General features: G+C 36.1%; 1 protein-coding gene across 1 annotated transcript; it reads right to left on the bottom strand.

The window, feature by feature from the left end:
- Positions 1-102: 102 nt before the first annotated feature.
- LOC107599302 (histone chaperone asf1b-A) lies at positions 103-7,363 on the bottom strand. The gene is made up of 4 exons (XM_016290851.1): positions 6,887-7,363; positions 5,042-5,157; positions 4,336-4,512; positions 103-742 (listed from the first exon to the last, which is right to left on the bottom strand). The coding sequence occupies exons 1-4, from the start codon at positions 6,993-6,995 to the stop codon at positions 551-553; spliced, it is 594 nt and encodes a 197-aa protein (XP_016146337.1). The 5' UTR covers positions 6,996-7,363; the 3' UTR covers positions 103-550.
- Positions 7,364-12,678: the final 5,315 nt, after the last annotated feature.

Below are 12,678 nucleotides of genomic sequence, written 5' to 3'. Positions count from 1 at the left end.
TCAATGACTTATCACGTAACAAAACATTTATTTAATTGAGAACTAGCATACAAAAAGACAGCGATATATATATATATATATATATACACAATATAATACAGTCCCACATACAAAAATATTGTCCGCTGCAACCTTTTACAAAATGACTGCTGATTGTGTCTGTTAAATGAATTATGCATCTGACATCTTATCTGCTGAGCTGATCTTCCATTCCTTCGGTTTGAGGAAGGATCTGTTTTGGATCAAAAGTTCAAAATGCAGCACATCCTAATACCTAAATCATGTCTTAGATTCATGACTCATCAGCTCTCCATTCATGTTTCAAACTGAAAAGCAAGCATGTTTATTGCATACTGGAGGATTTGCCATATGCTGCACAACACCACTGATTTGTTTCAAATACATTTGGCAACTGTATCAAAATTAGATAAATTTTTTTTTTTTTCCTGATGTGTTTGAATAATCCCGCCTCTCCTCCACAGTGTCCAGATTGACCTGAGCTCACGGATGAGCCTTGAGATGTGAGGATTATTCACAGGAGCCTGCGTCACTACAAACAGTCCATGGAGTTGTCCGGCACCAGGCCGAGTGGAGGTGCTTTTCCCGGAGTGCAGGATGGGGGCAGCATGGTGTTGGGTGCAGGGTCCACGTTCTCGGAATCCTCCATTTTCTCAGCACATCCCTCCCAGTTGATGTGAAATCTGGTTACACGTGGGTTGGAAGCCAGAATGTTCCTCTGGAGCTGAAAGCAAGCAGATAAAAGGTCTTTGAATACACACTTTAATTTTACAGGGATGCAAAGTCATCAGGGATGAAATGGATGACGATAATACAACACCCCCAAGGGAACTTTTGTAAAATATCATCTTCAAAATGTTTAGTTACAATCAATTTTAGCATGTTGTCTCAGGCCACATTCACACTTTTGCTTTAATGGAACCCATTCAATATTTATGAAAGCTTGTTTCCGCCACAAAATAGCAAAGATCAAGTTAATTGCGACTTTTTATCTGACATTTTTCATGCAATTCTGAGATAAAAGTTAGAAATGTGAGAAACATACAATTGCAAGACAAGTTAGAATTGTGAGATAAAAAGTCACAATTACCTTTTTTATTTATTTATTTATTTATTTTATTCTGTGGTGGAAATTTAACTATAAAATAAAAAATAAACAATATTATTATTGTTATTATTTTTTTTATTTTATTACATTTTATAAATTAAATCGATAAAGAATAAAAATAAAAAAACTCAAACACACTGTTGTTTTCAATGGAACTCATTCAATATGACAATACAATAATAATAATAATGATAATTATTATATTGTAGTAATATTAATATTGAATTACATAAATTAAACCAATAATGAAATATATTACTATAGTAATAATACCTTTATTAGCACTGTGAGTTACGGTGACCCTCATAATACTCCACACCTTTTTTTACAACAATTTTTTATCAGAATTCAGGGCTCGACATTAATCTTTGACATGTGCTTGTCCTTCTGACAATTAAATCAGTCATTCACTTGTCCGGGGGGAAAAATGTAAATGTATTTCATTCTGAAACAATGGTTTCATCAGTGCTCTATCAGGTCTTACTTTAACCCTTAAACATTTTGGGGGCACCTGACACGCCTGCGCTTTTCTTTGTTTTTTCAGACTTATTCTAGCAGTCAGCATCAAGTTTCATATATCATTATAAACAAAAGAACTTGAAGTTTCAGTCTAGCTAATTTAAAGTCCCAATTTTCTTTTTGTTTTCTCTAAGAATGAATGAATTTCCAGAATTTTGAGAAAAACACAAGCAACAATTGTATCTGGGTGTTTTACACTTCCAAATAAAATTGTCTACATATAACATTCCCCAATCAAGTTATAGCCATTTATCACAATATTGTTATAGGCGCTTTTAAGTGAAAAACAGGTCCATTTAGTGTACTAACAATATAGATGTGTCCAAAAATGTTTAGGGAGTAAAGAAAATGGAATCAGTGTTACATAATAACAAAACCGAAAATTTTCAGAGAAATATTTTCAAGCTCAGTATGAACAACAAACACAAACCGTGCAGCTATTTAGTGAAAACAATTGCACAAATTGTCTTCTGCAACAAAAATACAAACAGTGCAAATTATTCACAAACTACACACAAAATCAGTGAGAAATTTACAGAGTGCAACAGAAAAAAATTGTGCAAATTATCATGATAATTTCTTATTAATTATCATTAATAAGAATTATTTACATAATATAAATGGATCGATCCGCTGGCTGTACTCTGCCTCGGAATCGATTTTACAGAGACATTAGCGACACTAATATCTAAATTACAGTGCTTTACCCAATATGTACCACTGTTTCATCCTTGTTTTTGGTTTGTTTTAATGTCGAAGTACTTTATCGTGTGTTTTTATGTGCTTTTGCAGAGTTCTCTCATGCAAATGTGTTATTTTGTGTTTGTTTTCATGCATGCATGACAGACTTTACTTTCACTTTGCGTTTGTTCAAATGTCCAAAGAAACAAGCTAGTTGGTGGTTCAAAAGACCAAAACCTATGTTTATTGGTTGAATATGGGACAGTTTTAACCAATCTGGGCACGGAGGTGGGACTAAGCGTCAACAATCATTCCTGTTTGGCTCAGAGGAACGAAATGCATTGGTTTCTTCTGACGAATCAACGTTGTCAAAATGCGATGACGTAATCACGTACACTACAGAGCCTCTGAATATGCAAATGAGACAAATGTGATACCTCCGAAAAGCGGAGAAACTCTGCTTTACAACACTTTTTCAAGCATTCATATAGGACTAACTGTTCACAAGTTATTAATCATTTAAGAGCAATAGTTATTTGTAGCCGCGGGCGGCTGTCTCGGTCTTTGAGGGTTAATGAGCATATTTGTGATAGTTGTCTTAAATTGATTTTACACAGAAACACAGAAGCTGCTTCAAAAGTGCCATTTAGATGTATTTATTCTCAGACTGTTTAATGAAGACAAGAGGTTCCATAAATGCATTTACACAGTAAAACTGCAAATGCATAAATGTTGGAAAAATACAATGATACTTTTAAATATGAAACCAAACCACCAGTAGGTGGCGGACTTTCACTTTGCGTTTGTTCAAATGTCCAAAGAAACAAGCTAGTTGGTGGTTCAAAAGACCAAAACCTATGTTTATTGGTTGAATATGGGACAGTTTTAACCAATCTGGGCACGGAGGTGGGACTAAGCGTCAACAATCATTCCTGTTTGGCTCAGAGGAACGACATGTATTGGTTTCTTCTGACGAATCAACGTTGTCAAAATGCGATGACGTAATCACGTACACTACAGAGCCTCTGAATATGCAAATGAGACAAATGTGATACCTCCGAAAAGCGGAGAAACTCTGCTTTACAACACTTTTTCAAGCATTCATATAGGACTAACTGTTCACAAGTTATTAATCATTTAAGAGCAATAGTTATTTGTAGCCGCGGGCGGCTGTCTCGGTCTTTGAGGGTTAATGAGCATATTTGTGATAGTTGTCTTAAATTGATTTTACACAGAAACACAGAAGCTGCTTCAAAAGTGCCATTTAGATGTATTTTTTCTCAGACTGTTTAATGAAGACAAGAGGTTCCATAAATGCATTTACACACTAAACTGCAAATGCATAAATGTTGGAAAAATACAATGATACTTTTAAATATGAAACCAAACCACCAGTAGGTGGCGGCAAGTCACTGTCTTAATTAGTGAGTCATTGATTCAACCGATTCGTTCAAACGGCTGATTCATTCAATAAGTCTTTATGAATGGCTGAAATGTATCATGGTCTGTGCTGAATCGCGCATATGATCCGCTCAGTGCTATCATGTCTCTGGACAGGAGCACTCTGTACGTACTGCAGCGGTTCACGTGACAACACGAAACCAGACTTCCTTCGTCCCCATGGAAAGCATATTTACACCGTCTGAATCGTTCCCTATCCCCTATATAGTGCACTACGTGCCATTCACCATTCAGAAAATGCTAAGTCTGTGAACAAGTGACCAATTTCAACCGCAGCTTCAGCGTTTATTTATAGTGAAGGGGGCGGGATGCTTCGGATTCTAGAGAGCATTTGATTGGACAGAAAGTTGGATGAGAAGCTGAAGTGCAGGGTCATCAATATCGTAGATCCATATTGGCGGCAGTGAGAGACTGTCATTTTTGAATGCTTTTATCTTCTAAACACAAATTTTGTCATTGTTTTGGAGCACACTAGCTTATAGAAAACCTTCAATTTTGATTTCATGGGGACTTTAATTTCACGGAGTGTAAGAATCATGGTGACATACCTGTCCATAGTCAGGTTTGAGGGGCGGGTTCTCACGAAGCTCAGTGTCCGTGTACTCATTGTTAACATAGTAGCCGATGCGTATAAACTCCTGTCCTCTGTATGTGCATGTGATCAGAACAACAGTGACACCCACAGCATCACTCTCGGGTATTAGGCCAGTGTTTGGAGCGTCCGCCTGTTGCACAAAAGACAAAGATACCATAACAGAAATGAATGAGTGAAAGGAAAGTATTACTTAGAATACGTGCATGACTCTAACTGGGTGTAACTGCAGGATAAGTACACTTATTGACTTTGACTTGGGTACATTAAATACAGAACAACATTACAGGAATAGTTCACCTATAAAGGAACCACACTCGTGTAGTTTCAAATGCACAACACAAAAAAATGTTCACTCCTGTTCTGCTAGCTAAACCTACTTTTGTGCTGCATAGATGACTCGAATACAGGACTTACAACTTTCTGCTGCTGTGTGAATGTGGCCATATTAGAGTGACCATGTAATTTAATAAATAACAATCTCAATAATAGTTGCGGTGAGACTGTGGCTATAAAAGTACTGATGAAGTGCAAAAAAAGTTTTTTAAGTTACATTAAACAGACGCAACACTTTGAAAAAGGCTCATTTATACCCTATTTGTGTGTGGTTTTTTTAACGAAGTAAACATTGTTGATAATGATAATCCGTGTTATGAACTCACCTGAAACACAAACATATGTCGGCCTGCAGGAACTGGACCAACCAGGACAGAGTCAAGAGTTTGATCATACTCTTCACTTTCCGCTGAGCCCACGTAAATAATCTTCCATTCGAGATCTATAACACAGAAAACTATTTTATTCAAAAGATCAGATTTTCCTGTATAATGTGTAATTACAATCAACTATTCGGAAAAAAAAACTATAACACACACACTACTGACCAAAAGTTTGGAATAATTAACCATTTTTAATGTTTTTGAAAGAGGTCTCTTTATTGATGTTTTTTGCAGCTTAATATGTTTGTGGAAACCATAATACACTACCATGCAGTGCACACGGTAAGTCCGATTTTTAAAAAATAAGGACATTTATATTTTTATTCAGCAAGGACGCGTTAAATTAAATTGCATATAACTGACATGTATTATGTTAAAGAAATGCTGTTCTTTTTAACTTTCCATTTAAAGAATCCTTTAAAAATATTCTGATTTCCAAAAAATATATATTAAGCAGCAAAACATTTCTTGAGCAGCAGATCCGCATATTAGAATGATTTCTGAAGGATCATGTGACACTGAAGACTGGAGTAATGATGCTGAAAATCCAGCTTTTGCATCACGTAATGTTGAACAAATTACATTTTAAAATCTATTCAAACTGAAAACACTTATTTTAGATTGTAACACTATTTCACTAAATTACGGTTTTTACTGTATTTTTGATTATAAGTTTGGAATAATTAACCATTTTTAATGTTTTTGAAAGAGGTCTCTTTATTGATGTTTTTTGCAGCTTAATATGTTTGTGGAAACCATAATACACTACCATGCAGTGCACACGGTAAGTCCGATTTTTAAAAAATAAGGACATTTATATTTTTATTCAGCAAGGACGCGTTAAATTAAATTGCATATAACTGACATGTATTATGTTAAAGAAATGCTGTTCTTTTTAACTTTCCATTTAAAGAATCCTTTAAAAATATTCTGATTTCCAAAAAATATATATTAAGCAGCAAAACATTTCTTGAGCAGCAGATCCGCATATTAGAATGATTTCTGAAGGATCATGTGACACTGAAGACTAGAGAAATTATGCTGAAAATCCAGCTTTTGCATCACGTAATGTTGAACAAATTACATTTTAAAATCTATTCAAACTGAAAACACTTATTTTAGATTGTAACACTATTTCACTAAATTACGGTTTTTACTGTATTTTTGATTAAATAATAATGCATCCTTGGTTGCATGACTAGTAGTAGTGTATGATTTTGTTGCAATTAAAAGAGCAGATTTAACATTTTACATTTAATTTCCTAGTACTAGGGTGTCAAATGTAAGAGATGTGAAGTGTATTATTATACATTTATGTGCATTTCATCTGGATTTTTCGTTTATATTAGATAAGCTAAATCTATACTGTTGTTCAGAGATCATATGTAACAAAGTTTTACAGAAATATGAACGTTTCTATATGGCAACCCTGTAGCATAGTGGAATTAGAGTAATGCATTTGCTAATTTGCGAGGTTTTAATAAATAATACCATCGATATGTATTATTGCGGTTAGTTATTTGGAAAGATTTATCGTAATATAACAAACGCAATGTCCACGCATAACTAACAGATTTATGCGTCTTTTTCTTTCTTTCTTGGCAATACACACATCAACGATTAGTTGGGTTTAAATGAGAATAAAGGATAAGTTACAGCTCAGCTTCCTCCTCGCGCGCTTCAATCTCCCGCCAATCTGACGTCATCTGCAGGAGCTAGCGCGTTAGCTAGCAGGCTAACGAAGAACGAGAAAACCTCTCAAAAATTAATATCCACTTTAATACTCACCTTCGGGAAGATCCTCCATGCACTCAAATGTTACTTCGAATTGAAACGGGTTTCCAAACGGACTCGGGTTGTCCAGGACAGCTACATTTAGCACTTGCACTTTTGCCATTGCTCTAACCTTACTGCAGTATCAAGGAAATTGACACAATTCCCCCCCCCAAAAAACAATGCAAGACTAATAAATCGAGAACAAATTCAATTACTCAACAGACGTTTTCCAGTAAAACGTTTGAGGATTTGGCTTCACTTCTTAGCTTGCGAGCTATTAGTCCAATACCGCAGACTCTGCTGTTAAACCAGGGGAATAGAGAAGTCTAGGTTGCCTCTCCTCCCAAATTAAAAGGAAAAAGAATTCAAACTATGATCGAGAATAACGTGTAGACGTAAAACAGATGTTATTTCGCGAAACCCGTTACTTAAACTGACAAATACGAGCTGCGGTCAATGCGTTGTCTCCCGCCAGAGCTTTCAGATGGCTCCAGGAAGCGTCACGGAAAGCGGATTGGTTTGCGCGCTGATTGGTCAGTAGATCAAAGGTCCCGGATTCTGCGGTCGCTGATTGGTCAGTAGACCAAAGGTCCCGGATTCTGCGGTCGCTGATTGGACGACAGTGACAGCTGTTAAGAGGACGAGCCCTCCTCTGGGTTTGACCAGAGCCGCTGAGAAACAGTGCTGCGTTCAGCCCCGACAAAACGGTGCAAAACGTGTTTTAAACGGAAACGGTGGTGCGTTGAACACTCTGTTCTGAAGACGCAAGAGTTGCAGCTATGGCAGCTGAGAAGGCCATTCTTTGTGATCTTTTTGAAGAATTTCCGGAGCCTGATGAAATCAGTATAAATACGTGTTTAATACTGCAACATAGGCTCGATGTTACTGTCACTGCCCTTGCCCTCCAGAATAAAAGAGAACATCCCAATCAAATGAAGGGATTTGTGGAAACTGTGGTTCCTAATTATTGTGATCCAACATTTGCCTCGCATTTCAGGATGAAAAGACAAACATTTCAGGTGAAGGATAATCCACTTCTTACCTCCGAGACTGTGTTATGATCTATATGACCTTATTATTTTTATTGTGAGTATTAGGCTTATCATTATTGCTGATCACTGTTGTTGTGCTATGATATTGTAATATTGACCATTATATAATCAGAGGGGTATAGAAAAGTTTATGAAAGTGTCACTCCATAATACAATAGCTAAATATATAAATATGTATAGTATTTTTATGTTACATTAATCAGTATTTAGCACACCTTCCTATGGAAAGGATATGGACCAGAAGAGATTGCAATTACTAAATGATATTTAGACCGACTTAAAAAAGAAGTTCCAGATCTATAATTGTGCTCTTACTATTTTAGTTATTTTGCCTTTAATGTAAATAAACATGTGCAAACAATATACTTGCTCTTGTGAATTTATTTGGATGTTAATTACATTGTGGGAGCTGTCTCTTTAATACAGAGTGGTTTATATACATGTTGCTGCTGATTGGGCTGACATGTTTGTCACACCCACCAAACAAGAGAAAACGCATCTCAAACACCGTTGCACACCGTTTCCAGGAAACATGTCGTTCAACCCGGAAACCGTAGCAAAACGGTGCACACCGGTTTGAGCTTGAACTTGCCCCAGAGTTGCGACACGCTTTGATCATATTTGCCAAGTCCGCGTATTATACGCGACTTTGGCTTCTTTTTTTTGTAAAGTTGCGTGAAAAAAATCCCAGGTCGCGGGTTGCGGTTTTTTTGGGCTTATTTTAAAAAATATGGTTGCTTGTTTGGGAAATCTGACAAGCAACTTCGTTTCTTTATTTATGTTCGCCGTATTCTCCAGTGCATTGAATGACACTCTGTCTGCTCGCAGTTAATAGCCAACCAGTGCAATAATAAAAGTGCTGCAACGTAATTTGCCAAATATTCCGCCCCCCCATTGCAGAAAATCACGTTCAAAAAGAAGGCGCGTGCCGTGACGCTGTAATCCAAAGCGATGACAGAAGTAGACGTAGAATGACTGGGTGGTGTGGGATGACTTTCTTTTAGCCTATTTTTTAATTTTTACAATGTTTTTGTAATGTATTAATTATCACGGGCTGTAATAAAAAACAAGTAGTCCTATACTAATACTAAGAGTAAATATGGTTCGAATAGCCTATATTTTAGTAGGCTATAAATATGAGGCTCTGTTACAGCTCCCCTTTGAAGCTCTTGTGTTTTTCTCCTTTTCCATCTCTCCAATCCTATTCTGCACACAGGTGATTGGAGATGAATTGTATTCCCATTTTTGTTGCAGTTTGCTGATTTTTGTAAAATAGCTTCTGTTTTTGCTTTTCAGATAAAAGAGTGGTTTCAGTTTAATATGTTGCAGGATCATTTATTGGTAATAAATACTTGATAATAAATATTATTGATGATAATAAATCATAAAATAAATTGGGCTTGTTTTGGGCTTATTTGAGCAGCTTTTTTTTTTTTTTTGCGAGAGCTTATCTGTCTTGCGAGAGTTGGCATCATTGGTTCATGGAGCTCTCAATAGTTCCAAACAACTTGCTGTCAATATGTTTGAATGGGTTTAAGTAGGATAGACAGCACTATATTTGCAGCAATTTCTGGTGATTATTAACACATCATGTGCATTGATTGTGTTTTGATAACCACGCTGACTACGTATTACAATCGCATTTTATTCTGGGGAGTGATGAAGAGACAGCATTCATTTTTTTTCTAATATGCTTATTATTTATATTACAATTAACGTAGTATTTAGGGTTAAAATAGAGAAAATGTTTTTTAATTCCAGTGCAAAGAGGCAAATTAGAGACATTTGGTGGCCAGAAAAATAATATTCCTATGTAATGCCATGGTAGATGCCCGTATGGCTGTTTAATAAATATAGACATATATAACATATATTAATCTACCTCTACTCTTTTTTCTTTTTTTTAATTGAAGATATAACATTCACAGGGGATACAGTCATAGCAATAAATTACACACACAACCAGAATACAAAACAAATATATAAAGAATAATAAAAATGAAATATAAAGAACAAAGACAAAAATGAATCTACCTCTACTCTAGTTGCTGTAAAAAGTTTTACCGGTCATAATAGCTTATTTATTTATATTTATTTATTTTATGTTTTGCATTGTATATTTAGACATGATCAAACACTCAATGTTTATAAGTTTTGCTTTTTGTAAATGTTGAATTTAAAAAGATGAATTACTCACATCCCAGTATTATTTTATGACATTTGTGTAAGAAGACAATATAAGTGAATGTTAAAAAGGCCAGCAAATACTGAATGTAACCCAATAAAAAAAAAAAACGTTAAAAAAAACAAGGCAACCAACTCCATTCAGGGAAACTCTTTCTTGTATTCCTTTAATGGGCAGTCTTCACTGAAACTCATTCAACTTCCTACAGGGAGAGAAAGATTGCAGAAAGACTAAAAACTTAAAAATATGACAACTAGCATCTAGTTATGATCGCTATTAAGGTGTTTCTCACGTTATCTAACAGCAAATATAGCATAATTGCCTATATCTAAAACTAAACATTAACTATAACGCGTTTCATAAAGTGCAACTACTGGCCAGATTTCTGAGAGGTAAACTAATGCGTTAAAATGCCAAAAACTGCTGTAATTTTCGAAACTTTCTGGCGAGTGTGCTTGAGAAGCACTGAAATGAATGGGCTTCAATACGGTTGTTTGGAACTATTGGCTGCTCCATGACATGCTTTACTTCTGCATTCCTCAGTACCCATGGAAGCCTATGGGAGTGTCGCAACTCTGTTCCTCAATGGCTCTGGGTTTGACTAGCTGCATCATGCATCATCTTTCATTGCTAAAGCTGGCTATGAAATTTATAGTTCATATTATGTTTAGAATTATTAAAAACCAAAGGTGAAAACTGGTAACTGGATAAATAGTAGTAACGAAGCCTATTGCCTAGAAAAAAGAAAACCAGTTGCTGAGTCTTTCACACGCATATGAACCTGCTACCTTATTAGTTGTTGTTGTTGTTATTTTTTACTGTGAATTAAATTTGAATCGTGAAAGATTCCAGAAGGATCGGTGGCCATCTGTGTCTGTATCAAGTAGGCTAATGAAATCTCTTTTATTAGAGAGGCTGTGAAATATTAGGTCAAATTGAGATGAAGATGAAACAGATAACAGTTAAAGGGTCAGGAAACCCCAGACTACTTTTTCTGAGATTTTAGCAGAGGTGTTTGTGTTGCACATCATAGAAGACAATGTTAGCATCCGAGAATTTTAACTGTTGGAGAAAACAGGTTAATTTGAAGCTTTTTTGACCTATTTTCATCTTCCGGGTTTAAAATCTACATCGTGTTGACGTCACAATTTGTGACGTGGCAATGGACTAATAGTACATCGATGACGCGTCGGTGTCTATTAAATTATTCATGAGACTGCGTGTTCTTATCCTATGAGAAGAGGCTTCGCTTAATTATTCACAACAGCATGTGTTGATTTGCTACACTCTTAAAAATAAAGGTGCTTCAAAAGGTTCTTCAAGCGATGCCACAGAAGAACCATTTTTGGTTCCACAAAGAACCATTCAGTCATAGGTTCTTTAAAGAACCATCTCTTTATTACGTTTTTATAATCTGAAGAACCTTCTTTCGCCCCAAAGAACCTTTTGTGAAACAGAAAGGTTCTTCAGATGTTAAAGGTTCTTTATGGAACCATTTAGACAAAAAGGTTCTTCTATGGCATCGTGAAGCACCTTTATTTTTAAGAGTGTATGACAGACGTTTCAGACTGTGAGATGACATCGCGCACATTAACTGAGAGAAAGGTTCATGGATTGAAGAAGAGTGTTTGTTTTTACAGCTCTGTGACACAACCCGTCAAAAGGCTTATATAAACGCCACAGAATAAGCCTTAAAAGTTCTCAGAGGTGCAACTGCGCGTTCATATACAGTATATGTTTTCGATGCAGAGTGCAAATGGCTGTGCATTTATTTGTGTTTTTAACTCGATGGGAGCGAAATGAAACTGCCTGAACACGAAGCTGTGTGTGTTGTCTTTCTCCCCTCTTCCCCTCCGCTCGAGAAGGGTCTGGCTGCAGCCTCGCACTTGCACTCTCAGACTTGCACTCTCAGACACTTGCGCTTCCACTAGCGACGCCACTTGCAGGCTTTATTTTTTATTTTGTTCTATTTTTTATTACTTTTTGTTTGAATCTCTCAACGTTTTACAACAGTAGCCAGGTGGCGAAGACAAGAAAAAAGAAAGTAAATTACGAAGTCACTTGCAATCGCCACTTGCACTCTCCGCTACCTGCGACGTCACTTGCAATCGACACAAATCGTGCGTGTTGCCAATGGAGACAAGACGCTGTGGTGGTGATTAAACGATTTAAACTAATTTAGTACCGTAACCTACAGGGTCCTGCAAGAAAAAGACAAGACCCGCAAATCCGTGGCCACAGAACTGCAGAATATGAATGCAATGCACAAAGTTTCTCGTTAAGCGTTTTCCTCCTGTAAAAAAACATAAACACTTAACATGGCTTAATGTATTAAGATGCTATTAAAATATCAAATTAAATATACAATTTATTAATATAATGAATATGTATATAGTATTTTCCTCCCATACCGCAAAACGTACGTGGCATAATGGACTAAAAAGGCCAAACTCAATATGCTCCTCTACATTATTAATATACATAACTAATATACAGGCAAGCAGGTGAGCCTAGAATAAATGCAACACGCACAGTTTCGCGTTAAGCGTTTTTCCATATAGAATAAA

Source organism: Sinocyclocheilus grahami, unplaced genomic scaffold (genome assembly GCF_001515645.1).
Source record: "Sinocyclocheilus grahami isolate Dianchi unplaced genomic scaffold, SAMN03320097.WGS_v1.1 scaffold264.1, whole genome shotgun sequence".
Classification (NCBI taxonomy): domain Eukaryota; kingdom Metazoa; phylum Chordata; class Actinopteri; order Cypriniformes; family Cyprinidae; genus Sinocyclocheilus; species Sinocyclocheilus grahami.
The sequence above is the reverse complement of the archived record's forward strand: the minus strand, read 5'-3'. Positions and strand labels throughout refer to the sequence as shown.